Source organism: Zonotrichia leucophrys, chromosome 13, assembly GCF_028769735.1.
Source record: "Zonotrichia leucophrys gambelii isolate GWCS_2022_RI chromosome 13, RI_Zleu_2.0, whole genome shotgun sequence".
NCBI classification, from domain to species: Eukaryota; Metazoa; Chordata; class Aves; order Passeriformes; family Passerellidae; genus Zonotrichia; species Zonotrichia leucophrys.
In genome coordinates, this window is record NC_088183.1 from 5454472 (window position 1) to 5481878 (window position 27407).

Sequence of the window (27407 nt, forward strand, 5' to 3'; positions counted from 1 at the left end):
CTTCTCAGCAAGGTGGATTTTTGGTGTTCGGGGTGAGGGATTACAAAAAGAAAGGTGCTTACAACATAGAATAGTACCAGCATGTGAAAAAGGTGAACAAATAAAACAGATTCATGGCTGAACGTCACACACACAAAGAAGTAAAGGTTTGAGGGCCTTCCTGAAACCATTTCAGGCCTGTACCTGTTTGTATATGCAGCTGGGAACAATTATTAGATGCTGTTGAAGACTGTGAGACAAAAAAAAAAATAAAAGATCCAAAGATGTTATAGCAGGAATGGTCCTTCAGATGAGTGAATATCCCAATAACCTCTGTCAGGCTGATTAACAACATTCTGCTGAGCTCAATGCAGCTGCTACATAACCTCAGAGAGACAGGCACTCCTCACTTGTAAAACAGAAAATTCCAGCAGAACAAGGTTTTTCTTTTCAATTTATTTTGCAAATCTACCAATTCATTTTATGAAAGTATGAAATCCTATGTGGTTACATTAAACAGTTACATTACAATCCAGGTAATACAAAGTTAGTTTTGGGTACTCTTGGATAACAAGTAGATTTTATATTTTTTAAAATAAGTCACAGATAGAATAGCCTTCTGATTGTCAGAGACTTTAGTTTAAAGCAAGGAAACCACTGTAGATTCTCCTCATCCTACAAAAAGTTAAGAGAGAAATACTTTCCATGTTAATGTTCAATTAGATTCATCAAAGACATTAAGTGCACACATCTACTCTCAGGGTAACAAGAATAGTTCACAAGTTGTTTGGAAACTGGTGTCAAATTTTACCATTTAACATCACCTTCGTCCTTGCTTTCAGATACATAAAAATCCTGTAAAATGCACAGAGCTCCAAATCCTCTCTAATTGAATTCAGTGGGAGTAGGATCAGTTCCTCCATTCAGAAGGTGCTCCTGATATACTGAAATCCTTACAAAACAACCTCCTTCCCAGGAATGAAATTCATGTAAGGAACAAAATACTGCAGTAATTCAGGAAAACCCTCAGCTTTGCTATGCAGCAATTGACATTGCAACTGCATTTCTGAGGATCTTTATGCATGGTCACTCTTTCAACCAGCAAGAGGATGTATGAAGACACCAGCACTAAATGTGCTTGGCAAGAACTTGGAGCTGTGTAAATAAAGTATAAAAATCAAAAAAGAGATCAAATCAGTCTTGAAACAGCTTTCCTGTCACTCATCTGACACACCTCCAGTGTCACTCTGCTGCCACTTCTGATGTGACATCTGTCAATCACAACTGCTTCTTGGGAAGCAATTCAATTGTTTAGATTTTGCAGTGGCATCTCTCACTGTGGTTTTATTTAGGGGTAACACATCCGTATGTTGCACATTCTGCAACAGCTCCAGAGAAGCAAGGAGAGCTGTTTATAGGGAAATAAGGCAGGTGCAGGTACATTCTGATGGCCTGTGGCACAAAGGAGATTAAAGAAAATAATTTTCTTTTGTAGCCTTCACCTCTTTCAACCAGTGGGTTGCAAACTCTCAAATCTCCCATCACACATGTGCAACAAACCTGCAGAACGCATTGCAGCACAGAAGTGAAGCCAGCAGCTTCCTTCTTCCAAGAGAAATAGATATTTATCCACAGAGTATCTTTTAACACTGATAACCTCAAAAAAGAAGCCAAACAGGTTACACAAAACTATACAAAATTTTCACCTGGACATAAAGTGCCATCAAACTATGGAAGCAAAAAAAGAAGTCACTGTTGAGGCAGCTCTCAGGTTTATTCCCCTGAAACAGACAAAGTTTGCTACAGTTTTGGAAATGGCACCAAGCTGGTGGGAATGTTACTGTAATAAAGGCTAGCAATTTCCTTCCTGACTAACACTACTCTTACCTGACAGGCCAAAGGCAACTAGGGTGATTTACCTGGTGGCTGACTGCAGGAATTTCCCCAGAAGGTAGTTTAAAATGGTAAGAGATGCTGTCATTTCCCTGTCTCTGATACGGTTACTGTAATTCATGCAGCCCCTTCTTCCTGAGCATGCATTACCACAGACAGCCCCACCCTGCCATTACCACTGTGCCTGCTTGTTTTCCACCTCTACTCATGTAAATGTAATGTCAAATCCTCTTAAGAATCCTGAGCAGCCCTCCAGAATCACTTGTTCAACTGACATTTCTGTAATAATAAGGAAAGAAAAAAGAGTTGTGTGAAATTAAATGGCACTCCTGTTGCCAAGCTGTTAAAATTATATGGCAATATGCTTCCAGTAGTTGTAAGAAATTAATATGTGGAGTGCTTACAAGCTTTACATCTACTAAATCTCAACAGGATATAAAATGCTATTTAAGTGATACAAATGTTAAGGAGAAAAAAAAAAAAAACAGCACCAAAGAGTGGAAGAAGAAAGTAGATTCTTGTCTGCACTCTGATTCCTGGAGGCTGGATCTCTACAGCTGAGGAAGCCAGGTGGGAGATCCTTGGTGAAGGATTTGTGCACATATGTCAGCAGCTGCAGCTCCCTTCTGGCACCTCTGCAGCGCCCAGGCTGGGCTCCACCAGTGAGTCACTCCCCTGCTGCCAACAGGGGCTGGCAAAGAGCTCAGCCAGCCCCACTCCTCTGCCACTGCCTGCTGACAGCAGCAGCCAGAGCAGAGCCACTCAGTGTCACTGCTTTTCACCTGCTGTATGACAATGCTGTTCAGGAAGATGAGCCTCAGACACCTGTCTGTAGATGATGAATTCATTTCTGTTTTGCCACGATGTGATTACTGTCATCCTTTTCTCACCACAACATCAAATACAATATAAAACTTTGGATTTTCTACAGTGAGAGTGAAATCAGCATAATGGAAAGCCAGGCAGTGCCAGAAGTGCTGTCACTGCACCATTCTGTGGGACAGGACCAGGGTAAGGCGCTTTGGCAATCAGCACCAAGTTTAAGCAACAAGCTTTTAAAATACCCACAAATTTCCTGCAGATGTACAGAAAACTTGAGACCTCCTGGTTGTTCTTTAAGCTGCTTTGAAACTACAACAATTCATTTAATCCAGCAGCAGATCCTGGCACTATTCTTTTCTAAGTACAGTACATTTTGATAGCAACACAAGCATGTGACACGAAACAGATTTGTTCAAGCTCACCGTGGTTCTGATGGGCTACACACACCAAGAGGCAACTCAAAAAGAGCACAGAACTCAATTCATCAGGACAACACCACTGACTCAAAGGAATTTCAGCTCAACTTGGTGAATAAAGAAGGAGCTCACAAAGGAAAAGTTCTTATTGCAAGTTGTACTGCTCAGCTTGGTCCCTTCTCACACGGATCTGAAGTATCAAAAGCTACCAAGGAGCCAAGGACAAAGAATTCCTGTTTTGTAACTATTTTAAATATAGCAAGCCTCCTCTAGAAAGAAAAGCCCTCACACAATATTCCAAACAGCCTTTTCTAGCAGACTGGAATTGTTTAATCAACACAGACAGAAAATACACACTTCAAACTACTTCTGGCACCTCGCAACTTGGAAAACTCTTGTGCACCTGGGATGAGGCAGCTTGTTTGCAGACCCTTTTCTCACAGAGCCCGAGCTGTGGCTCAGCAGGCGCCCTCCTCAGCAGGCACAGAGTGGCAGCTGCCGTGGGACACGGTGTCGATGCTGTGGCCCTGGCTCTGGGGGTGGATGGACACCTGCACGGCGATCTCCTGGCCCTGCTCGCTCAGGGAGCCGTCGTCCGAGTCTGCGGCCGGGGAGTGGCTGCGCTTGACGGGGGCGCTGCCGGGGAAGAGCGCGGCCGGCGCCCCGCAGCCCCCGGGCTGCTTCTCCTCCCTGCCCACCTCGTCGGGGTCCTCCACCCGCACGGCCTCGAAGATCTCCTCCATGAAGGCCCTGCAGTTAAGGATCAGAGGAGGGAGGGGAATGCTCCTGGCGAGCTCTTCGATGTAGCGAGCGAACTCCATGGTCTTGAACTGAGTGACTTTGGCCAGCTCGAGCGTTTTGGCGGAGGTGATGATGGGGATGCGCTTGGCTATCTCGAAAGCTTTCTGCAGCTTCTCGGCCCCTTCCGTGCGGAAGAACTCGTTGATGGCCTTCTCTGTCTTGCGGAGGTGGCTGCTCATCATGCACAGGCGGGTGATGTTCAGAATGAGGGTGATGGCAAAGGCAACGAGGCACACGATCATGTAGTAGATGCTCATGTCCCCTGAGGTGAAGATAACCCTCAGGGTGACTGTGTAGTACAAGGTCTCGTTCTGATTCACGCCTGCACACGTGTACCGGCCCCGGTCGGCAAAGCTGACCTTTGTGATGTTGAGGGAATTATCAGCAATCCTCCACCGGTCGTCTGCACAGGGGCAAGAAACAAACAGAGCTCGTGAAACAAAAATCCCAGGGTAAACATCACCAGGAGGCAAAGCCTGGCAGTGAGCAGCCCGCTTGGAGCATAGTAACAGTACACCAAGGACTGAAATGTCCTTTTCATGCCTGGGACACAGAAAGCCATAACCCACTTACTCATCATACTGCTTAATGGTAAATTATTCTGCATGCTTGCTACACTACTTTTACTTCCTTCTCTCATCTGCACTTTCCAGTCTGCTTCTGGTTCTTTCTGATAGGAATCCTAATTCTTAACTAGGGCTTCTCACCCTGTGTTAAAAGACTGTCCTCTATAAAGTCTAATTTTCCATACATTCAGAGTCAAAAGTCCAGCGACCCATGAAAAAGATCAGTCTGTAAATGGCTCTGTTGGCAAAAGAACCCAGAATTTTCTTGAGACAGTATTCTGCTGAGCATGCAGTGCTGACATGCAAAACCCAAGTAAAAGAGAAATCAATACAAGAAGCTCTATACAGCATTTGCTGTGCATTTATAACTTAGGGGGAAAACTGTTTTCATAACTCATTCCTTCTAATTACTCTGCTTTGAACTGTTTTCATAACTTATTCTTCTAATTACTCTACTTTGAACTAATCTCCAGATGGCATTATAACTACAAAAAGGTTACTGAATACTTAAGGCACAAAGATGGCCTCCAACAAGATCCTATCAATTAGTTCGATGACCTTCATTAATACTAATAGAGAACAACACATGTATCTCTAAAACATTTTCTAAAATTAAAAACTGCAGGGATAGAACTCTAAGAGCCAATAGCTAGGAAAATATATTCCCCTTCAGTTCAAAAGGGTTAAATAGCATGAATTCCATCGTTGGCCACTACATACTGTGTTACTTTCCACAGTCTCACTGGTGCATAAACCAAAAAATAAATGTACTAAGTATGTTTTAAAACATATCCTGTAACAAAATCAAAGCACCAACTGCCAGCTCAAAAGGTTGCAAGTTGTGGAGAACTGTGTTTAATTCATTCATTTGGAAAAATATCATTTCAACCAGAGCAATAATAAATAAACTCATCAGTTAGTATTGGGTAAGATGAAGACTCATTTCTTCTGTATGGAACACTGGGATGACTCCTGAACAACATCATTCTGGGGGACACCAAAGCAGGATGGACAGAAGTACTCAGGTGTAATTCCCATGCAACATTTCAGAGGGCAAAGGACTTTGTTTTGCTCTCTTCTTATCTTCCAATTGTAAAAACAGGAGGATAGGAAGAGAAAATTACAATAAAGTCCCAGGGTTTTCCAATACTGTTTAAAAGGGGAATAATGATGGATAGAAAACAGCAGGAAAACTCACCTTCATCTTTCTGTTCAAGCAGGTGTCCTCTGGAGTTATACCAAAGGATATGTTCATACTGGCTGATGTTCAGTTTACATTCAATTAAAACACTGCTCCCCTCTTTGGCTATGATATCATGGTGTGCTGGAGAACTTATTAAAGCTTGAGACACTGCATGAAGTGATGCATTGAAAGGCCTAAAAGCAACTGTCCTGTTAAAAGCTACATTTTCCACTGTGAATCCAGCTGAAAGACCAGCACTAACAGTCAAAATTAACAGGCAATAGCTGAGCTTCATGGAAAGCTAGTGAAAATTCTTCTTTCATTTAATTTGAAGAAATGAGGTCATATGATATTAAGCTGTCTGTATTGCTCTGAGATAGGAGAGGAGCTCTTGATTTGTTCTGTGATGGAAAATGTCTGGGATCCAAGTGCACTTTCAAGACCATCAATATTTGAAGTGGAAACTGGAAGTAAAACTGGAGAAAAAAAAAAAGCAACATGTTTATTAATGACCACAAGGTTACCATGCATTCAAATTTAATTTCCAATTAACAGATTTCAAATATCATAATATAAACTGTCAGCTGAGAGGTTTCAAATCAGAGCTTTGCTCAGAACACAGTGATAAAATGAGGGTAAGAAGGCATTAGCACAACCTCCAGCCCACTAGATGTTCATCTTCCCAACCAAATAAATAATCTCTGGAACAATAATCGTTAAGGGTAAAAAGGTTTTAGAAAAAGAACAAATTGTTCAGACTACTCAAAATGCACAATTATCTTTAAAAGTGGATTCTGCATTTGTTACCAGAGAAAAAGTGCTTTCTTAATAGAGGAAGAAAAGCAAGAAAGAGGATGTAATTTCTGCCTGCCTCTCCACCAATATCAAAGTGCTTTTAAGCCCTGGTTTTCTAAAGCCAGTCTTTCATTTACTACCCAAAGAAAAACCAAAGTGCACACATGCACACCTGATTTTTAGCATTTACATCTACTTACTTGATTTTAGGGGCACAATTGATATTAGATGTCTAAATATTATATAATATAGTTTAATTACTTGGGAAAAGTCTCTTGGTTGTATCTACAGCCAGAAGAGGAAGTCTCTTTCTGAACAGCAGGACACTGATGTCTACACATACTTCCTTTTTTGCAATATCTCTTGTTGCTGCTGCATTTTCCAAGTCTGCTCCCTGTTATTCTTGTTTGTTTTACAATGAGCTCCTGTTGAAAATCTTTTAGTTTATGCTGCTTCATCTCAGCAGTCATATATTCTTCATTGTCTTGTCCACCCATATTTCATAAATATGTGAAAGAAATTGTTTTGTCTAGGGACAGATACTCTTCAAATTAATGTGCACAAAAGATATTTTAAGACATTAGGATACAACAAATTTTCTGTCTTTTGTACACAAGCCAGAATAAAACCAACTTGTAACAAAATGAGATGACACTGATAAGAGACAATCTGTTATCAATTTTCCTGGAAGCTCAATTCAAGAAAATTTCTAATGCAATATGTGTTCCCTGAAGTTATGATTCCATCTAGACAGATCCAGAGCCTTAAAAAAACATTTACAAAGTACAGAAGCCACAAACTCAAATATTATACTAAAAAATATCTCACTTCATATCATTGACTGTGTGACTTCAAATTGATTATCTTCTACAAATAACAGATGTTAGTGGAAGGGAATTTCATAAATATCACAACACAAAGGGACCCATTGACTTAATAAATAATGCAGACACTTTTCATCCTTCTAGAATTACCAGTTAACACTATCTAAAGCACTTCTGAAAAATAATGTAACATGCATAAAACCAGGTGATTTTTAGTAATTGTCTTTCATCAGAGACAAACTAAGCATATTCAAAAGGAGGAATTCTGCTGATGCTATCCAGACTGGGAATTTTTTTCAGTGAAAGTTAATTTGTCAAAGGTCAAACCAGATTCCAGACTTGACATCTGATGAGAAATGTGTTATCTGACCCATTTCCATTTCTGTTGTGGCTATTGCCAAAACCAGTTTAACAAAGAAGGCAAAGAAGACAGCTGTGTCCAACTCTCCTTCAAGCTTGACTAACCAACTCACCCACTGAATCCTGCAGGAGAAACTGGAAAACAGGCTCCCTACTTATTTCTCTGTAAACAGCAATCCCTTCATCTGCCTTCTCTTTTTTTTTTTTAATCATTGGCCCCACTCTGTTTTCTATCATGCCTCTTGTCCTTTCATTTAAGATGAGACTAGTGCAGAGAACTCAATTATACCATTGTGCTGGAGGAGCCACTTTCCCACAGCTAAACAGTTAAAACCACTACCAAGGCCTCTTTCATTCCTGTTTTTCACCAGCTACACTTTAGGGAAAGCATTTCTGAGTCCTGCTGCCTCTGAAGAAGAGCATCCCATCCACAGCAACAGCACAGGTCTGAATAAAAAAAAAACAACTAAGGCTGCTGCTGATCAGCAACTATTCTTCTGTTTGAGGGAGTGGTTTTACCTTCCATTTTTAGACCTCTGGTATTTTCAGAGCCTGCAAAAGGCTGTTGACACTGACCTGCTTGCTTTGGCAACCTCACACAGACAGGCTGTGGACTGGTGGTGGTCTGTGGACCACTGATATTTGGGTTGCTTTAAAGGTCTGTCACAGCTTGTGGTGGCAAGCGAGGTGCTGTGGTCCCAGACATCACCCTATGCCCCAGCTGCCTTCAGCTAAAAATGCACTTTTGCATGCATCAGATTTGACTTCACAGCACCTGATGCAATTAAAACAGATCAGAAATCTGCAGCAAACACAAATCTTCATCTTCACCCTGGAATCACAGGCACATTATAACTTCCAGTCTTCTAAAACAATAACAACCCAACTGATACTTTAGATTTATTAGAGAATAATCCCAGAGAATAATCCTCTTGTACTTTGCCTGTGCAATTGTAATTTTAAATTATTAAATTTGAATTGTTAAGGTTTCCAAGCGTCTCTGACGTCTGTTCCTAAATGACATTAGGAATCTCACTCATTTATTTAACACAAGAAATACTCAGCAACATTTTCCCTCATAAGAATAATTATCTTCAGTAATTGCATATGCTCTCCACTATCCTTGCACTGAGCCTGCATAATGCATAAACCATTGGTGATGGGTCATTTAATTTTACTATTAAATTCTTCGAGGTCTGATTTATTAGAAATTGTTTGTCTTTTGGAAAAGCCATTATTGCTAAGCAGACAATGATCTCTCATTGCCGAGTGCTGGGAACAATAAAATGATTTACAAAATCCGTATTCTTCATCCACTGCACTTATGCAAAACAGCTGTTAAAGGACCCAAAAAGGATAAAGCGTGATCAGTGCCAACATCACAATTCTTCAACAAAGTGTTAAGCTCAATCAAGATGAAATGTGCCAGAATAGAAACTGGCTATTTTACAACTGAACCTGAAGCTGAACTCAACACATTTAACCTTTATTAAACCATAAGTTGTAACAACAAATAGCAGTGGAAAGATAAAAATCTGTGATGCATGTGCTTGTATGAGTCATCCTTGGCTCCTACCCTGAAGAAGTGTATTTGTGTCTAACTTAGAGCACTCTAAGTAGTCCCACTGAGGTCAGTGGAAGCACTGATAGTACTTAAAATTACACACATTTATATGGCACTGCAAAACTGGGGCCCAAGAGGTTGCAAGTTATATGGTTTTACATCCACTGCTTATAACATCACTTCATACCTGGAGTAACGTGAGGCAATAAACCGAGACACACCTGACAGAGCACAGGCTGCTGATGTCTTGCAGAAATACCATTTGCAAGCCCCCTCTGACCCTCTGTCAGAGAGGGAGATGCATTTGGCAGAGCCCTGCAGACAGGAACTCTTGGGAAGTTTATGAACACATCCAGCACGGTGCTGACAAGAGCCATTCCGGGTGTTCCAGCATGGGAGAGGCTGCAGGGAGGGTTCACCCTCTGCACCAGCCAAAGCTCTGCAGGGGAATGGCAGCACCCACAGCCCAAAAACCATCCTAAGGGGCAAATCCACAGCATCCCAGGGCCAGCCCCACTGCTGCCTGATGGGATTTGTTGTTTTCCCGTGTACATCCCCTGGTTGCCTGACAGGACACGGTGTTTTGCTGTGCTTATCCCTTGGCAGTCTGTCACACATAACTCACCAGGACACACCATCAACTGTGCACCAAAACAGGTTTTTTGTCCTGTCAGCTAAAAACGACCAGCCACAACGTTCCACTTAACATCACCCTGTCCTCACAGCCCCAGTTCACTAGTGGAAAAGCCCTGGTGCCAGCTGGTGGTGGCAGTGGGACACAGGACATGCGACATGACCATGACCGCACTGCAGCCGAGGGCACTGGGACACGGTGGGGTGACATCACGCGGGCTGGTGTCACTGGGGCATGATGTCATGCCAGAAACACAAACAGAATATTCCGAGCTGGAAGAAAACCAACAAGGATCATCCAGTTCAACTCCTGGCCCTGCTCAGGACACCCCAACAGTCCCAGCCCGTGCCGGGCAGCGCGGTCCAAACGCCCCTGGAGCTCGGGCAGCCTCGGGCCCTGCCCATTCCTTGGCGAGCCCGGGCAGTGCCCAGCACCCTCTGGGGGAAAACCTTTCCCTGATCTCCAACCAAACCTCCCCTGTCACAGCTCCAGCCGTCCCTGGTGTTGTCACTATCACACAGAGCAGGGATCCGAGCTGTCCCTCCGCTGCCCCTCGTGAGGAGCTGCAGACCCCGATGAGCTCTGCCCTCGGTCTCCAGCTCTCCGGCCTGAGCAGACGAAGTGACCTCAGCCGCTCCTCCTGTGCCTTCCCCTCGAGGCCCTCCGCCGCCTTCGCTGCCCTCCAAACCTGCCTCTACTGCCCCTATTTCCACGCCAAAACAGCGAGGCAGGACATGGCTCCGCAGCCTCCCCATCCGCCGCTGCCCTCCGACCCCGAGCTTGCCCTGTGAACCTGGCGGTACCGCCGCTCTCACCGGGACGAGGCTGCCCGGCCCGGCCTGGCCCGTCCCGCAGCTCCGCCGCCGCCGCCGCCGGCCCCGCCGCCCGGACGCGCTTCCCCGAGCCGAGGCCGCTTCCGGGGCAGCGCCGGGGCCGCTCTGCGCCGGCCTCGCTGCTCTCGGTCCGCCCGGAGCCGCGGGGGCCGCGCCGAGCGCCGACGGTGAGGGCTGGCACCGGGTCCGGGGCTCTGCGGGGCACAGCGAGCCCCGCGGGCAAACGGGCGTTGGGGACCGCTGCGGGGCAGGCGGGGCCACGGCGGGGCGGTGCGGGCACCTGGCGGGCTCCGTGTGCGGCAGGAGCCCCACGGGGAGGCTCAGGGAACGTGCGGTGCCATATGGGACAGCCCCGTGTGGGGGTCAGGGGACTCTGGGGGTCTCCCTGGGAAGCGGAGGCACAGGGAGGCCTGCAGGGCTGCGGGATGAGGAGGGTGCCGGGGGTGACCCGGGGGTCCCGGCAGATGGGGTGGCAGTGCCCAGCCCGCAGTCGGAGCTGTCACTTTCCTTCGCTTGAGGCCCGGCCAGCTGCCCCGATTGCATCAGTGACAGGGGACACAGCAGTGTCACCCCAGTGTGATCCTGGGGGCTCCGGCTTGTCCCTGCCTGCCCTGCAAGGCACTTGAGCCGCAGGTGCTGTCACAGGAGCCCGGCGGGGTGACAGGCGGGCCCAGCGGGACAGCCCCGCTCCCGGCTCCCGGCTCCCCGAGCCCGGGCCGCGGGGCTGGGCCGGCTCTGGGGCGGCTGGAGCTCACCGCGGCTCCTGGGGGTGTTCGTGCTCATCCCCAGGTACAGGAGTGACCCACTCGCTGCCTCCCTGCCTGCTCAGCTCTCTGACTGCTGTCCCCATTTAATTCCTACACTCCTCAAGCCATCCCAGCCATCCCAAGCGATTTGTTTTCACTTTTGTTTTGGTGAGACATGTATTCATTTAATTATCTGATTTAGTTATCTGAGGCCCTTTTGTACCTTCATTTGTTTTTCAGAGTTAGCAAGCTGGTTTATTTTGCTGTGGAGAGGGTGTGTCAGTTAGATAAAGCCACGTGTCCCTGTGGGACTTTAAACTTCCAAGTATGCTATTTTTGAGTCAGACGTAATTTGGTGTGCACACATGTGGGTACATGTGGCAACGCCGTTGTGTTTAATTATTTAAAACACCAATGTGATGCTGTTGATCTAATGTCAAAGTGCGAGGGAGGGATTATGTTATTTGCTTTGCTTTCTGTGGACGTTTGTAGTCATGTCTGAGGAAGACAGTGGTGAAAATCTGAAAGATGAAACCTCTTACAAAGCTGAAAATGAACAGAAGACAGAGGAACTTGGCTGCTCTGAGAGCAGTGAAGGGAAACAACAAGAGACTGTGCCTGTGACTCGGAAAAGACCTGAACCCAAGCCCCCAAGCCATTCTGCTGCCACAGAAAAGCCTGCAGGTGAAACCATCAAGGTAAGTTCCTGTGCTTGCTCAGAAAGATGGGACTTCACATTTCATGGCTTTGAGCACAGGAGAACTCCAAGCGTAAGCCTCACTCCTTTCTGAAAATTCACATTGCTGTTCTCTGAAATGAAAAAGCTGCACAAAAGTCACAAGTCAGTCTGGTTGTGTTCCTTCCCTCACCATGATGCCTACATCAGTCTTGTGTTTTTCTTCATTAAAGGTCTCAGATCCTCCTGCAGTTCAGACAGGGTGGGGCTACTGGGGAAGCTGGGGGAAATCTCTTCTGTCAACTGCGTCTGCTACCGTAGCTACTGTAGGTAAGGCTCTTTCTGGTATTTGATAAATATTTTAATCATGTTTTGTGTCTCAAGCTGGTGCTTTAGAACTTGTTTCTGGAGAAGAGGATTTCAGTTATAGCAGCCATTATTGGAAAAATGTCAAGAGAATTGTTCAAGTAATGGGAAAAGCTTGAACCAAAAGGTACAGTGAGATTAAAGAGATATGCACAGGCAGAATTACTTTCAGGTTTTTAAGGCGTTTCTGTAATTTTCACCTGGTATTTTAAACTAATATTCTGCCAATATTTACAACTTAATTTAAAAGCTAAGATGAAACCTTGGTTCATTACATTGGTAGGTGAGGTGGATAGAAGGATGTTTTTATGCTGGTTAAACTGTTTTGAACAGAAGGAATCCAGAATAATAAAAAAGAATATCCAGCTCTAATCCTGTTTCTGTTCTGATTTTTATTTTCTCTAGGTCAAGGTATTTCAAATGTCATAGAAAAAGCAGAAACAACCCTTGGGATCCCCAGTCCTACTGAAATCTCGTCAGAGTCTAAAGATGGTGCAAGAGGTCAGTTTTGTACTGCATGAGAACAGCCCTGCAATGTTTTTCACAACATAATGAGCCCCAAAATAACATCACCTTACTCTGCACCTTGCACCTTGAGAATGATAATAAAATCATTTAAATAATACTGTTTTGCTTAGTTCTGTTACCTCTGAGAAGTAGGGAGGAACATAATCTGAATTGTAGGCTTGCTCCTAGCTGATATTTGGTGTTTGATGATTTTCTCCACTCTGTGGCTGACAGGATCTTTTATTTTTTGGAGGTCAGGAAGTTAATTTTCTGCCTTCTAATGCAGGAAGTGAGAATCCTGCTGCCAGCAACGCTGATGCAGCTGATGATGGCAGCTCCTTCCCTATTGCTGGGGCTCTTGAAGTTTTATCAACCATCTCTACTGCTGTCCAAAGCACAGTGAGTGAGTTGGGAATGCAGGAGAAAATGGGTTTAAGGGAGCTTTGGGGTTTTGGCCTTTGATCTGAAACATTGTAAGAAGAAACTTAATTTTGACGGTTGTGGGATGCATGGTGATAAACTCTTCCAGCCTTCAGAAAACCATTATCTTGGGCCTTGCTTTACTGACACCTAATGTGAAAGATGTTATGAATTTTGATAGTTCTGTATTGAACGTTGGTGCCTGACAAAAAAATCCTAGTGGTGGATTGTGCAGAGCGTGCATTTCTGTGCATGTCACCTCTGTACCTGTCATCTCTGCCTTTCCTTTGGAGTATCATCTAAATGCAGGGTCAGACTCATTCCTGGAGCATTTCCACTGATTTCCACAGAACTAGAGATGAAATTCATTCTCCTCTTCAAAAAACCGATGTGAAACTAGCTCAGTTGGCTTGGAAATCAGCTTGCTCCTGTGACCAGGAGAAATGCACTTCAAAGGAAGCCATTACCCTTAGAAACTGCTTTTGTGATCTGCTGTCTTGTCAATTTGCCTGGGAATCTGAAAGAGCTGCAGATTGAAAGCTGGCTTCTGTTTTTTGCTTTTAAGGCTCAAACAAAAGTTACCAGTCAAAATCCACAGGTCCGGTGTTTTCTCATTGGAAGGATGAGAACTGAATTCTGTAATGTGCTGAGAGCCAGCTTGTTCACAAACTAAAAAAATGTATTTCCCATCAGATTGCTGCAGCTGTCTGGGTGCTGTAATAAGCTGTTGGGTGATAATGTGTTGTGGCTCTTTCCATGTCCTGCTGCTCTCTTTGTGATGATTAGAGTTGAATTTAGGGTGACAGGGACCAATTTGGCTTTTATGTGAGTGCACACTGTAAGATTGCTGATAAAACCCTCCCAATTCAATTTCTTCCATTGGGTAATTTTCTCTGAGTTTTATGTGCTGTCTTTATCCAAATCTGATTCCCAGGGTAAAAGTGTTATTAGTGGAGGTCTGGATGCCTTGGAATTCATCGGCAAAAAGACAATGGATGTAATAGCTGAGGGAGACCCTGGATTCAAAAAAACAAAGGGCCTCATAAACAGAACCTCTACATTATCTCAGGTACAGCACTTCCCTATCAGCACCTCATTGGTTTCTCTCATCTCTTCTCCCTTCTTTTGTGGCCCTATCATTAAGCAGCCATTTTTTGCTATTGAGCCAAAAGCCTTCTCCTCCTGTATTCTTTATCTCCTGGCACTGTCACGAGGCCTCTGCTTTTCTTTTTCAGGTCTTAAGAGAAGCGAAGGAGAAAGAAGAGCAGCAGACAGCTACCGAGGTTACCATGGCTACTGAGAAGAAAGCCCATTATGGGTTACTGTTTGATGAGTTTCAGGGTCTTTCGCATCTGGAGGCCTTAGAGATGCTTTCCAGAGAGAGTGAATCAAAGGTAATGGCCTTGAGCATTTTGCTTTCTATTTTCAGTTCAGCTGAGCAGGGGAAAAAAGATAAGAAATATATGTATATGCATGTAAAATCAAGTGCTCAGAACTTGCTGTAAAATGATTACAGAGCTTCACTTTGATCCTTGCATTAGGATCTGGTGTTTACCTTGGGAGCAGTTTGTCCTGTCCTCAGCTCCTAAAGCCATTCCCAGCCTCAGTTCCTGCAGTTCAAGTCCTCCAACTTCTCACAAGTTACTCTCCTCACACCTGCTGCTTTGCTACCTTGGCCTGTATTTTCCATCCTGTTGGATGGATTTATTGATTCTTTCTTGGCTGTGCTGCCCTTAACCAGGTGAAAGCAGTTCTGAATGCCCTCTCTGGAGAGAAGTTGGACACACTGAAGGAGGAAATGGAGCAACTCAAAGAAGCATTTTCTTTGCCTGAATTCTTTGAAGAAGAAGAGGAAGAAAAGAAGGGTAAGAGACCCCCAGGTTCTGAGAAGAGAAGCTGGTCCTAGTGCAGAACCAGCCAGCCCTGATCAGTGGCAATGGGCATGATGCCAAATTTAAATTATTCTTTAGCTGGATGTTTAATCCTAAAGCTATCTCTGTCCAAGGGCGTGACAGGTAGCAACACCCTTCACCTCTGAGAAGCTGTGCAGTAATCCTGTAGCAGGAATGATTTCTTGCCAGAGCAGGGTTAGAGTTGTTTGACTCATGGGCAGTTCATACAACTGACCCTGAGCCAAGATGCTAATTCAGAGATAAAGTGGGTTTCCTTGACCAGGAGGGGAAAACTGAACAGAGTTGTCCAACATGTGGGAGAGCAAAAGCCTTTTTATTTGTTTTTTAAATGAGAGTTAGCCACACAGAGCAAAAGATTCAGAGGTACCTTCGCACACAAGAGCCCTGATTCTTGAGAATTACATGGATTTAAATGTAAATTTCTTGCATTGCTTTTACCTAAATGCTCATCAGGGAGGGCTTACACACCTGCACTTGCTATCATTCAACATTTAATGTATCTTTTATATTTGCACATAATGGATCTCACATCTGCTATGCCATATATAATAGGAGAACCATAGGCTCTAAGTGATATTTCAGACTCTCCAAGGTGACGTGCAAGTTAGTGTGTTATAAAAGGCTGCCTGTAAAAAAATAAAAAAATAAAAAAAAAGGAGTTACCTTAGCTACAAAGCCAGAACTGAGAAAGCAGGAACTAACCTTCAGGCACTGATGTCTCCACCTTTGCAGAACTTACCTTAGAAATCGTATTTGAAAAGACTGAGTTTGATGCATTCTTGCCTGAGGTGATGATTCACAGAGAAATTAAGAAAATAGTTGACAGACTTGTGCAAAACTAGTTGTGCATTGAAGTGCTGCTTATTCCTAAATCTGTCCTTTGTGTGGATTCTTTAACCTTTCCTGTCCTTTAGGAGATGAAGAGTTCACAAAAGAAGTAACAGAGTTGTTTTCAGAATTGCACATCTCCTCCACGCCAGACAAAGTGATCACGGTGAGTTATTTTCCATATTCTAAAAGCTGGAGAGTTTCCTCACAGGAAGGGCTTCTCTTCACCTGCTTTGCTTGTGAAAATATCAAATGCATGAAAACAAGCCATATTTTACATCTTTTGGCAATGGTAGGCAAAGGAGGTGTGCCTTCAACTTTATGGGGCAGAGTTATGTGAGCCTTCAGCCACCACAGTGAAAAAACCTACAGTCATGAGCTGAAGGCCTGCTCTTGGTGCTAAGCACCTCATTTTACTGTCTTCAGAAGCTGGTGTGAGGAAGTTTCATCTTTTTTGCCATCATTTCACTACCCTTCAGATCCACCAAGTGGCAGCAGCATTCTGCAGACATGTTTTTAAAGCACCTCTGATAGCTTGGTCTTGTTGGTAAACTCCAGCCCCTGGTGCCAAAGAAACAAATGTCCTCAACTGCATCAGTGCAGCCAAACTTCTGCAAAACCCTGAAGGCACTGGGATCATTTGTCCTGGTTCTTCTCAGAAGCTCAAAAGGAGTTGTAGCTGCTCCATTGTCTTGTGGTGTGCAGGGGCCTTCATTCCAGTCATTAAATATTATGGCACATCTTGCTCCAGGTGAGGACATCTGCTCATGAGTGGATAGCACAATTCAACAGCAGTCTTCCTAAAGAAGAAAAAGAAAATGAAGAAAACCAAGAAGTAGAATCCAGAGATGGTGACCAGGATGCTAAGAAATCAGTAGAGGTAACTGGGTAATCAAGGAAAAGAATATCTGGCTGCTGAGTTACAGTTGTGACTCACAGGGTTTGTGTGTTTCTATTTCTGTGTGGGTTCTGAGGTCTGAAAGGGCAGTGATAGTATGTTGTGTGATTGACTTGTTTTAAATAATAAAAGCTGCTAGCTTTTGTGTAGTATGCAGAATTTTTGTCACTCTTGCAGGATATTCATGCATTTGCCATAAGAAGCCTGGCAGAACTGACAGCCTGCTCCATTGAAATGTTTCACAAAACTGCAGCTTTGTTTCTCTATGGTCAGAAACAGGAGGTGACAGCCACAGACAGAGCCAAGTCCCTGTCACAGTGAGTGCATGTCTCAGTAAATGGATAGCATAGAATTACTGATTAAACTGTCTGATAATTCTTTGGAAATCCATGCAATGCAGGGCTCTTGAATTCTGCATAGGTGTTTAAATTTGGGAATTGGGCAAATTTGTGATGGTGGCATCATTATCTTCCAACAGAACTCAGCTGTCTCTTTCCAGCTTAAAGGCATTTCTTGATAAGTAAGAGGAAGCTCTTCTTGAAAGCTTTGTGTAGCCTAGAAGAATATTTGCATTAAGGTTGTGCTAGTCAGTAGGCAGAGATTTAAAACATGACAAAACAGGTGCACAAAGTGACTCCTGATTTCCTCTTTGTTAATCATTTAGTATGCTTGGTACATGAGATGGCAAAATTACTGCACAGGAGACACTTGGCATGTGTCTGAAATGTGCAGTACTTTCTATTTCAGAAAATGACACTTGCCTGTAAAAAAAGGCAAGTTAGTACTGTTCCTTCTGGAATGGCTGTGTGTCCTCTGAGTGCTCTTTAAGATCTTCTGCTTTAATTATTTATTTCCTCATCTTTTCTCTCTCTATCTTATTTGGGAAACTTCTGAATCTTCATACACCATTTATATAAATTTTGGTTTATTTTAACTTGGTAAGCATAGAAATAGGGCATTTATGTTTTAGAGGAATGCTGAAAGAAACCTAATCTTGAGTTTACTTGTGTTTAATCTTGTGTTTACTTCATTGTTTTCCCTGTCTTCTTCCTCAGATTGACTATCATGCTGTGTAAAGAACTGTCAGCTTTCTCTAAAGAGTTCACAACATGCTTAACAACTGCAGGGGTAAGAGTTACACCACAGTTCTTAGGAATGAGATGTGCTTATTTGATTACAGCCTTGGGATCTTTGCCAGGAACTGCTTTTTGTTTTTGGTGTTTACATATGCAGTTTTTAGCTGATCTTTTAGGCCAGAGTTCCTCAAACTGTGGCATCTGAGCTTTTGAGGGCCTGGCACAGAGTGAGGGTGAGAATTGATGCTCACAGTGCTAAGGAGACAGAGACAAATGAAATGTGACCCTGTTGTGGATTTTCCAAAGCACTGAGGTGTTCCTGAAGATGGTATCATCGTCTGTATAGTCCCCACTTGTCTCCATTTCATTTGAAGATGTGATGTGTATTCATACCTGACCTGTGCTGGGCACATGCAGATTTCTTTGTTCTTATTTGCATGCTACAAGGCTGCTCAGTTTGTGGCTTAGCTTTCCTCTAGGTAAGGGAGCAGTGGTGGTTTTAAAGTCACTGAGGGTTTAGCTTTATCTTGCTTGAAGAAATGTGATCAAATTTTCAATCAGGATAATATATGTCTGATCTCTGCAGGTCAAAGAGAAAGCAGATGTGCTTAATCCCTTAATCACTGGAGTGTTTTTGGAGGTCAGTTATGCTAACGTTAAAACTTTAAGCTAATACTTTAAAAATAGATGTGCTGCTTCTTCCTACTTTAGGATCCTTATGCATGCCAAGTTCTCTAACCCATGGTCTAAAATTGTGCTTACCTGTCTAATAACTTGAAAGTTTTGATAAATGTCTGTAGATTTGCACAAAAGATGAGTTACTTAGTGAAGAGTGAGTGTCAGCTCACAGTTATGATGGGTCAGGAGACACATGTTAAATTCAGCAGTCTGGATTTTTTAGCATTTAAATGTCCAAATTCAAATCTTAGACAAGTTCAGAAATTAGCATACAAGAGTCCTAACACTTCCTTACTGTTAAATTGGTTCTCAAGCTTTCAGAGCTCTGAGGTGTGGTAGGAAGGGGGTGTTTCATGTGCTCTTCCTTCCTGCCACAGCATGCTATGCTTCACTTAGAAATAAACTCTTTTCTTCTCTTACTGAGAACAGTATCCTGCATTTGGATTGGAACTGATCTTGTTTGGCAGTCTTTAAGCCATTTGCTTTTTTTTTGCCTACTGGCATAAAGCCCCTCAAAAACTTGACATAAAATTGATTTCTAGAATGAAGCCTTTAAAATCCAGCAAGCACTAGGCTTCTGTTTTTTCTGTGCAATAATCAATGCTGTTTGAAATGAATATGTGGTGAGTAAAGCTGATTGGTAGCATGGCTATTCATGTGTGTATTTTGATTTTTTTTCACAGGCTTCAAACAGTGCTTCCTATATCCAAGATGCCTTCCAACTCCTGCTGCCTGTGCTGCAGATCTCTCTTATTGAGGCTAGAACGGAACTATCACAGTAATAAAAATCCTTCTAATTAAGAACTTTTTGACCTTCCCAGTTCGTAGTTTCCTTGCTGGAGAATGATGTAATGGCTCTTATTAAAGGGAAAAAGATGAACTCTGCTCACTGCTGCTGCAAGAATGGTGATTAAGTGCAGTCTGGCAATGACAGCTCTTACAGCACACTGAGAGATGTGATTAGCATAGTCCAGGCTGGTGGACAACGTGACAGACTTAAAGTGCAGATTGCTTCTCTGTTTCATGGACTGTCTGTGTCTTTTCACTGAAATCTCTCTGCTGTATGTGTTAACAAGCTCTTTGTGTTCACAGTCCAGAGAGCTTCTCCAGTGCTGAAGAGAAGAGTAGCAGCTGGCTAGTTAGTTAGCTAAAATCATGGTGTGATTTTTAAGTCAGACATAATTGGGTTCCTGATAGCTCTGCATTCCTGTTGGAGTGAATATTAGATAGGAGGTGCAAGAAAAGACAAATTTTTGTCATTATGAACCTTGCAGTTCCTAGACTGGGCAGAACAGAGCAGAGAGAATTCCTGATCAGGCTGTTGCTGGAGAGAAGCTCAGCTTCCTGAAGATGCCTGTACTGACTCAGGGATGTGGGACAGGGACTCTCACCAGGGGGCTGTTTCTCATTCTCTCATGCTGTGCTTGCTTCAGCACAAGCTGGGAAAATGCTGATCTGGCCCTGAGAATGCAGGTACTTGGCTTTATAGCAATAAATGAGAACTGACTAAAAGGGATTGATTCGTGTTTGGGCACTTTAATGAGAGAATTCAGCAGGAGGATTCCCATTTTTCAGTGCAGCTTGACATGTCAGCCACAGACTGTTCACAGACTCACATACTGCTTGTCTTCTTTCTGTGGAAAAACACTATAATGCAATGCTCCTTCTTGGAAGGTATCTATTAAAGCAGGGAGAGAGGCAGCAATTTGGTTCTGTTAGTAGGAGTCCTAATTTGCCTCAGAAGCTGCTCCATGTATGGTATCTGTTTCTTTGTGCTGTGCAAGATCCCTGCTTTGTTCCTTTATCTTTTGAGCCTGCCCATGGGGAGGCAGCAGCCTCTGTTGGAATCACAAGAGTAGAAATGCACAGCTAAAATGGAATTTCAAGAAGTCCATAATAGCTAATCAGAGGTGACTGAGTGTCACACCTGCCTCTGCACTTGCTCATTGGTAACAATGATGCTCAAATCCCCTTTTGAAAATCCTCTGGGTTTTAGCAGGTCTTGCACATCTCTGCTATGCTGAAGGCTTAGAACATTCCTCTGCTCTAGCTGGGCAGTAGAGAAATGTTTTTTTGTATTAGAATACCTTTTGGCTAATGCTCTGATTTTATTTATATACATGGAAAAAGCCCTGCCTTAGTCATGGTTAGACTGATCAGATCTCAAAAGGGAAAGCTTTTTCTGGCATCTTAAAACTGGACTTGAGGGTGTCCGGGGTAAAAAAATCTGCAATAAAATCTGTATTTTTTTCTTCTTTTGGTTGATAGCATTATAAAATAAAGGATTTGTTTTGACAACTGTTTCAGTTAAAAACTATCATGGTAGCAGTGGGCAAAAATGAAATAAAAGAACTGTGGGGTTTTTTTCTCAGCCCTGATTGTGTTTTTTGGGGCAGAGCTGGGTGCAGCTCTGGGGCCAGGACAGCTGGGACTTTTCTCATGGCAGAAAACAGTGCTCTGAACCCAGGCTGGGAGTGAGAGCTCCCACAGAGGAGCTCCCAGTTCCTGTGTCAGTGCAAAAAGGCAGCTTTGCTCCTGCCAAAAAGCCAAAATGTACAGCAATGTCAGAAGAGAAGAAATGAAGGTAATGGAGTTTTATGAAGCAGCAGCTGCTTTTTTGCAGATAAATTCTACTGACCTGCAGTTCTTTAGTGTAGAGTAGTTTAATAATTAAAGGAAATGAGGTGATTTTTTTTTTAACATGCAGACAGTAATTCCTTCAGTCATGTGCCACCTGGATTTTGTTATAGCAGCCAATAATCAAACGTGCACCAGCTTCATTTGTGTGCCAGTGCAAGGACTGCAATAGACAAACAAAAACAGTTAAAAAAATGGTTGCTGAAGTCTTTCTACCCAAAGGATTCATCAGAATTCAGCATCCAACTGTCTGGAGGTCTTCCTGCTTGGCCTTGCCTTCTGTGTGAACCTAATGAGAGCTGACAGTAATTTGAACACTTCTGGTAGTGTTTGGGGAGGTGAGAGGTGGCTGAGAATAGATAAGAGTCAGCTAAGATGCTGGCAGTGACTTGGAGGGGAAACAAAAAAAGCCTTCCACAATTGTTTTCTTTCCTTGGGAGTGATTCTGTTAGTTGCAGCTGTAAAAGCTGCTTCCTGGCAGCTGCTGTGGAAAGGTTTAAAACAAAAAAAAAAAGGCTTGGGCTTCCCAATGGGCTTTGGGATGTGCTCCCAGGCCTTGCCAGCCACCTTCCCAGGGACTCCATTTCCATTATTAAAACACTCATGGTCAGTAGCAGGATGAGCAGTTGCCCTGGTTTGGAAGAAGCAGCAGGTATGCTGCCACTGGTGGCCCTGACTAAAGGGACACCTGTCCCAGGTCACCCACAGCACAAATTAAAGGGTCTGACTCAGAGGCAGGAATGGGGGAGCTCGTGGCAGGAGGAGGAGGAGGGCTCTGGCATTTCCTTCTCAGGGGTGTTCTTTGAATCCAAAATAAAGAGTGGTCTGCCATGATGTGACCTAAGCAGATATGAATGTTCTGTAGTCCAAGGCTCCTTGGCACAGAAACAGAGGACAGAAGTGGCCTGTTCTGTGCTAGTCCATGTTTTTGTTTTCTGGGAGTCTCCTGTGACAGCAGCTCAAGGTTACTGTGCCCTGGTGCTGGCTAGCAGGCTGCTTTCCCTCCTTCAAGAGCAACTCTGTGCCCACTGCAGGGTGAGACCAGGACCTAGGAGTGTCCCTGGCTGTCCCTCTGCTGTCCTGCTGCAGGGAGATGCTGGTGCCAGCCTGGCCTGCTGGGCAGGGTGGTCCTGGTTCCGTGGGTGTCACTTTGTGTCCCCGTGTCCAGAGAGCAATGGCAGGGCTGTCCCCTGGGCTGTTCTCACTGGAGGATGCTGGAGGCATCAGCCATTGAGCCCAGCTGGGGCTGGCAGGGAGGGAGCAATGTGGCCACCAGTTAAAAATAAGTTTGAGTTTGGTATTTGTGGGGAGAATCCTCCTGAGATGGCAGGAGCTGCTCAGAGGTGTGGGTCGGATGCCTGTGCTGGTCCCAACACCAAACAGATCCCAACACCTTGGCTCTGTTTTCAGGGTGCTCCATGTGCCCATCTCCATCATCTCAAGCTCACTGGCTGTGCTGACCTGGCAGCTGTGCCATGCTGGCACAGATGGGATTGCTGCCAGTGCTTATCCCAAAACCAAGTGCTGGCAGCAGGAGCTCCATGAGTGATTTGGGTGTGAGTGAAGCCTCTCTGTAAGAGACCAGAACTACTGATTGTAAACTGGGCAGTGACAGAGACTCTGCCACCAGCTTGGCTGAGCTGCTCCAGGGTTTATCCTCCCTGGACATTAAAATCCATCCCTCATTTCTGACCTAGACCTACCAATGGGATCCTTGCTCTGGGTTTGCGGCCAGTGCAGGCTGTGGTGGAGCAGGTCTGGGGCAGAAATGGCCAGGTTTTTGGGACAAGTGACTCCTGCAGAGCTGCTTACTCCCTGCATGGATTACCCAGAGTTAGGTTCACTCTGTTGGAGGGGGCTGCAAACACCTTGCAATTACTGTAAATGAAAGTCAAATCATTGTGGGAGCAACTTTGTTGTAGAGTTGAAGGCGTTAAATGGGACAAATCTTACAGGAGAGCTAATTCCTTTTATTAGGTGGGGAAAACAAATTAGCTGGGTACACAAGCCCTTTCTGACACTATTGTTGCTGTTATTATCCCTTACTGGCGCTGTTAGAAATGAGGGCATTGCATTAGAGGGAAGGCACATTATGCAAGTGTTTAGACGTGCTGGTAACTGCTCTCTGCTGACAGGTATTTACTTAATGACATGTTGGAGTGAAAGCCAGCAGCAAGGACAAGCTTTGGAGGGAGCTGGGAGTGCTGAGCTCTGCCTGGACCTCCTGGATCTGCCTGACACCTCCCACCCACAGCAAAACCCCTCTTCTGTCCGTCCTGACCATTGCACATTCCCAGACTGCATCCCCAGTGCTCTCTTGGAGCCAGGCCTGGCTCCCATGGATGTCTGCAGCCTCCAGAGCTGCCCTGACTTGCTTGCAGCAGGTCTTTGTGCTGGTGCCTGTGCTGGAGGCAATGCCTGCTGTGGGGAGCAGTGGGACTGGTCACGTTTCCGGTGTCATGTGCTGTCCGTGACGGATGGCAGAGCCAGTTTTTCTGCTCCAAAAGTGGGACTGGGGAGGAGACCGCAACCCTCAAATACCCGGAGCCCTGGCTGCTGCCAGCCAGGCATCCAGGAGATCACTGCTTTTTCAGCTCCAGGTAAGGCCCTTCCCTTCCTCCCTTGTGCCAGGCAGGGAATTGAGACTCACTTGTGTGTTTTACAGGCTGGGCAAGCAGAGCAGGACAGTGGGGTGGATGAGGGGGCAGCAGGAGCATCCCTGGGGTGCTCGTGCTCCATGTGGTTTTGGGGATGGCAATGGGGGCCTGAGCTCTGTGGGAAGGATTTGAGTCCCCTGGCTGAGATGGGAGAGGGCTCAGTGTGAGCTGGCTGTGCCTGGGGAGGGGTAAGGCCACTCAGGGTGTGAATACACAGGTTTGCTCTGCTCTGAGCCAGCTGCACCTCGTGCCCAGCTTGGCCGTGGACAATTGCAGCTGCTCCATGGGGACCATCAGCTGCTCCCTGGGTTTTGCTAGTTTTTCTGCCTGGGCTTTAGGAAACCAGCTCATCTGGGGCAGGCAAACCTGCCTGTGCGAAATGTGAGGCTCCAGAGGAACAGGCAAAACCAGATCTGCTGGTCCGGGGTGGGATGGAAAGGGAAAAAGCTGAGGGTTGGCATGGAGGCAGCACCCATGGAGGCAGCACCCATGGAGGCAGCACCCACGGCAGGAGGTGCACAGGTGCTGGGTGGCTCCCCCAGACAGGGCTTGCAGAGCCCACCCCATCTCTTGGAAACCAGCAGGGTTGGTCCCCAGGGACCGAGGTAGCAGTGCAGGGGGGGATTAAAGGGGTTTAGCCCCCCATAGAGGCATTTCTTGGCTTGTGTTGGGGCAGAGCCATCCCCTCCCAGCCCTGGCTGCTGCACTTTGGTCTGGTTGTCCATCTCCTAGGGCCAAGCTCCATGTCCACCTCTGTGCCATCCCTATCTGTACCCATCTGTGTCCTGTGCCTTCCCCAACTGCTCCCTTCTGGCAGTGAAGGCACAAGACAGGAGAATCCTCATGGATTTGGGGCTGGGCACACCATGGGAGCCATGGGGCAGCTTTGGTGAGGGTCAGAGCATCACCTGCACCTTCTTCTATCCCTTCCCAGGGCTGCCTTTTCCTTTGTTAATGTTTGATTCTTTTTAATGATTTCAGATTAAAATGTGATTATTTTCAATTAGTAGTTGCACTTCTTAATTACGGAGATGAATTAGATTGCTGTTCATTATTAATTAGATTTTAACTTTGCACTGATTACATCTTCTATCAGTCACTTCCCACACTCCTTCCCTTCCCTTCCCATCCAAACTCCCTCTCCCCCTGTGCCACCCCAAACCCCACTGGTTTCCTGCTCCCCTGCAGCATCCTGGGGGTTTAAAAGCTGCCTAGAAAATACAAATCAATGTTATCGGCTCACAGGCTGCAACTGCCTCCTTCAAAGGGCCAATAACACCAACCAGATGATGTCATTTTGTGGCTAAAAACCATTAAAAGGAAGCATTAATATTCTGCCTCCCTCCAACACTGGCTGGATGAGAAACTATTCCCTAATTGCCTGCTGGGGTGGATCTGCTCTTCCACTGAGCAGAAGGGACCTGATCCCCTCACCCCTGCTGCCCTGCTTGTGTATGAGAGGGAGGGTTTGACCTGCCCAGGCTATTTCTTAGGCTTTGTTTGGGCTTCCTATTTCTAAAGCAAGCTGTTTCCTTTGCTTTCTTTTCATCTGTCACCTTTCAGGCACCTAATCAATGCTTGGGAGTTTTCTTACCCTTGCTCTTGGCTTCTTCTCTGCTTGCTGCTGTCTCCATCTCCCTCTCTGCCATCACCCTGTCCCTCAGGGAGGGTGTCCTTTCTGCTGGGGATTCCTAGGAGCCCCCACACCTGCTCTTTATTGTTTCTTCCTCATTTAATTTGAAATACTTCTGTAATTTGCTTATGGTGAGGGGTTGTGACATCTCCCTGCACATTTTCCCTGAGATTTCCCTGCCTCCATCCCTCTCCACTTGCTGCTTTTCTGGGCAGAGGGGGCTGCCTGGGTGGGCACAAGGTCTGGTTCTTTTGGGTTTTGTGTCATCCACAGATTGCCCCTGCTGTTTTGGGGAGTAGGAATTACACAGGGCCTCTGTAAAAACTGAATGTTCCAGGGAGGTGTTTTCATCCCTGAAAAACTCACCTTCCTCCACTCTCTTATTGCTCCTTCAGGTCCTCTGTGTTCCCCAGGTGTGACCGTCTCGTGCCCCTTGGTGAAATGTCGACAATCCTGAAATGTGAGTGTTCGGTGTGGGCCCAGGGGCACCTGCAGGGTTTGTGTGAGCTGGAAGCTGCAGGCTGGCAATGAACCCTCCTCTGTGCCCTGCTGCAGGGTTTGGACGGGAGGATAAGGAGAAAGAGGAGGACAGGAAAGAGAAGGAAGAAAAGGAGAAGGAAAAGACTGAGGGAGAAAAGGAGAAGGAGAAGCAGAAGAGGAGGAAGAAGGAAGAAGAAAAGGTAGGGATGGAGTTTTTCCAGAACCATTGACATCCTGGCTGTAAGAGGAAGCCACATCTGAGCCATGGCAAACCTGTAGCAGATGGAGCTGTGCTGCCCACAGCCTAGAAATCCCAGTGTCCATGGCTTTCCCACAATTTGTTCCCAGCATTCCTACTTAGATCTCCCTCCTTTTCCTCTCCAAATGGGATGCTGGTGAGGACAGCAATGCTCCTGCACTGCACACACTGCAATCCTTGCTCTTGGCTCTGGGGAGCTCTGTGCTGCCATGGTCACATGCAGTCCCACAGCAGCACCAGGGGTGCCAAGCCTGGCTCTAGATACCCACAGGACCAGAAATCTCTCTGCCTCCTGACTCTGAACTGCCAGGGCTCCCAGTGATGCTCTTCCCTCTCTCTTCACCCCAGCAGGGAGATGGGGAGGAGGACAGGAGCAGCAGCAGCTCTGACAGTGACTCAGAGGAGGTAACCCCAGCCCAGCCCTGTGGGGTTTGCGCCTACAAACCCCAGTGTGGATGCTCCCAAACACCTGGGATGGGGCACTCAGCACTCCCCTCACATGCTGTCCCTTTTATTTCTGCCCCAGGACCAAGGCATTGCCAAGGATGATGAGAAGGAGGACAAGGATTAGTCTTGCAGAGCTGGAGCAGCATTGCACGCCCTGGCCATGCTGAGGAGGTGGAGATGGAAATGGCAAATTGAGCTGGAGAGCGACTGGGCCACTGTTAGCCAAATAAAGGTGTTGTGATCTCCAAAGATAAATGCTATTTATTCACCAGTCACGCTGCCTACCCAGCGCTATCTGTCCCTCTGGAAAAGGAAACACTCAAGGAAAGGCAATAACAGGTGGGGAGTGGGACCTGAGCGAGCAGGTCTTGTACAACACCGTGACAGAGTCTGGAGAGAAATGCAGGGGCTCTGTGGGCTCGGTCTGCCTGGCTCTGCAGAGTCCCTCCAGATCTGGCATCACCAGCATCTCCCTGTGCCCTGCACGCTGTTGTTGTGGGATGGAGCAGCGTGAGC

At 45.5% G+C, this 27407-nt stretch overlaps 3 protein-coding genes across 3 annotated transcripts; 2 read left to right on the top strand and 1 right to left on the bottom strand.

The window, feature by feature from the left end:
- Positions 1–3426: 3426 nt before the first annotated feature.
- On the bottom strand, positions 3427–6095 carry MFAP3 (microfibril associated protein 3). The gene is made up of 2 exons (XM_064724748.1): positions 5676–6095; positions 3427–4314 (listed from the first exon to the last, which is right to left on the bottom strand). The coding sequence occupies exons 1-2, from the start codon at positions 5953–5955 to the stop codon at positions 3569–3571; spliced, it is 1026 nt and encodes a 341-aa protein (XP_064580818.1). The 5' UTR covers positions 5956–6095; the 3' UTR covers positions 3427–3568.
- Positions 6096–10743: 4648 nt separating this feature from the next.
- On the top strand, positions 10744–21149 carry FAM114A2 (family with sequence similarity 114 member A2). The gene is made up of 14 exons (XM_064724749.1): positions 10744–10837; positions 11909–12114; positions 12326–12422; positions 12864–12959; positions 13252–13364; positions 14320–14454; positions 14621–14779; positions 15127–15250; positions 16213–16292; positions 16878–17006; positions 17202–17341; positions 18080–18152; positions 18687–18740; positions 19462–21149. Exons 2-14 carry the CDS (start codon positions 11911–11913, stop codon positions 19558–19560), a joined length of 1503 nt encoding a protein of 500 aa, XP_064580819.1. The 5' UTR covers positions 10744–10837; positions 11909–11910; the 3' UTR covers positions 19561–21149.
- Positions 21150–26118: 4969 nt separating this feature from the next.
- Positions 26119–27118, top strand: LOC135453521 (merozoite surface protein 9-like). The gene is made up of 4 exons (XM_064724661.1): positions 26119–26165; positions 26261–26385; positions 26793–26849; positions 26971–27118. Exons 1-4 carry the CDS (start codon positions 26147–26149, stop codon positions 27013–27015), a joined length of 246 nt encoding a protein of 81 aa, XP_064580731.1. The 5' UTR covers positions 26119–26146; the 3' UTR covers positions 27016–27118.
- The last annotated feature ends 289 nt before the right edge of the window (positions 27119–27407 follow it).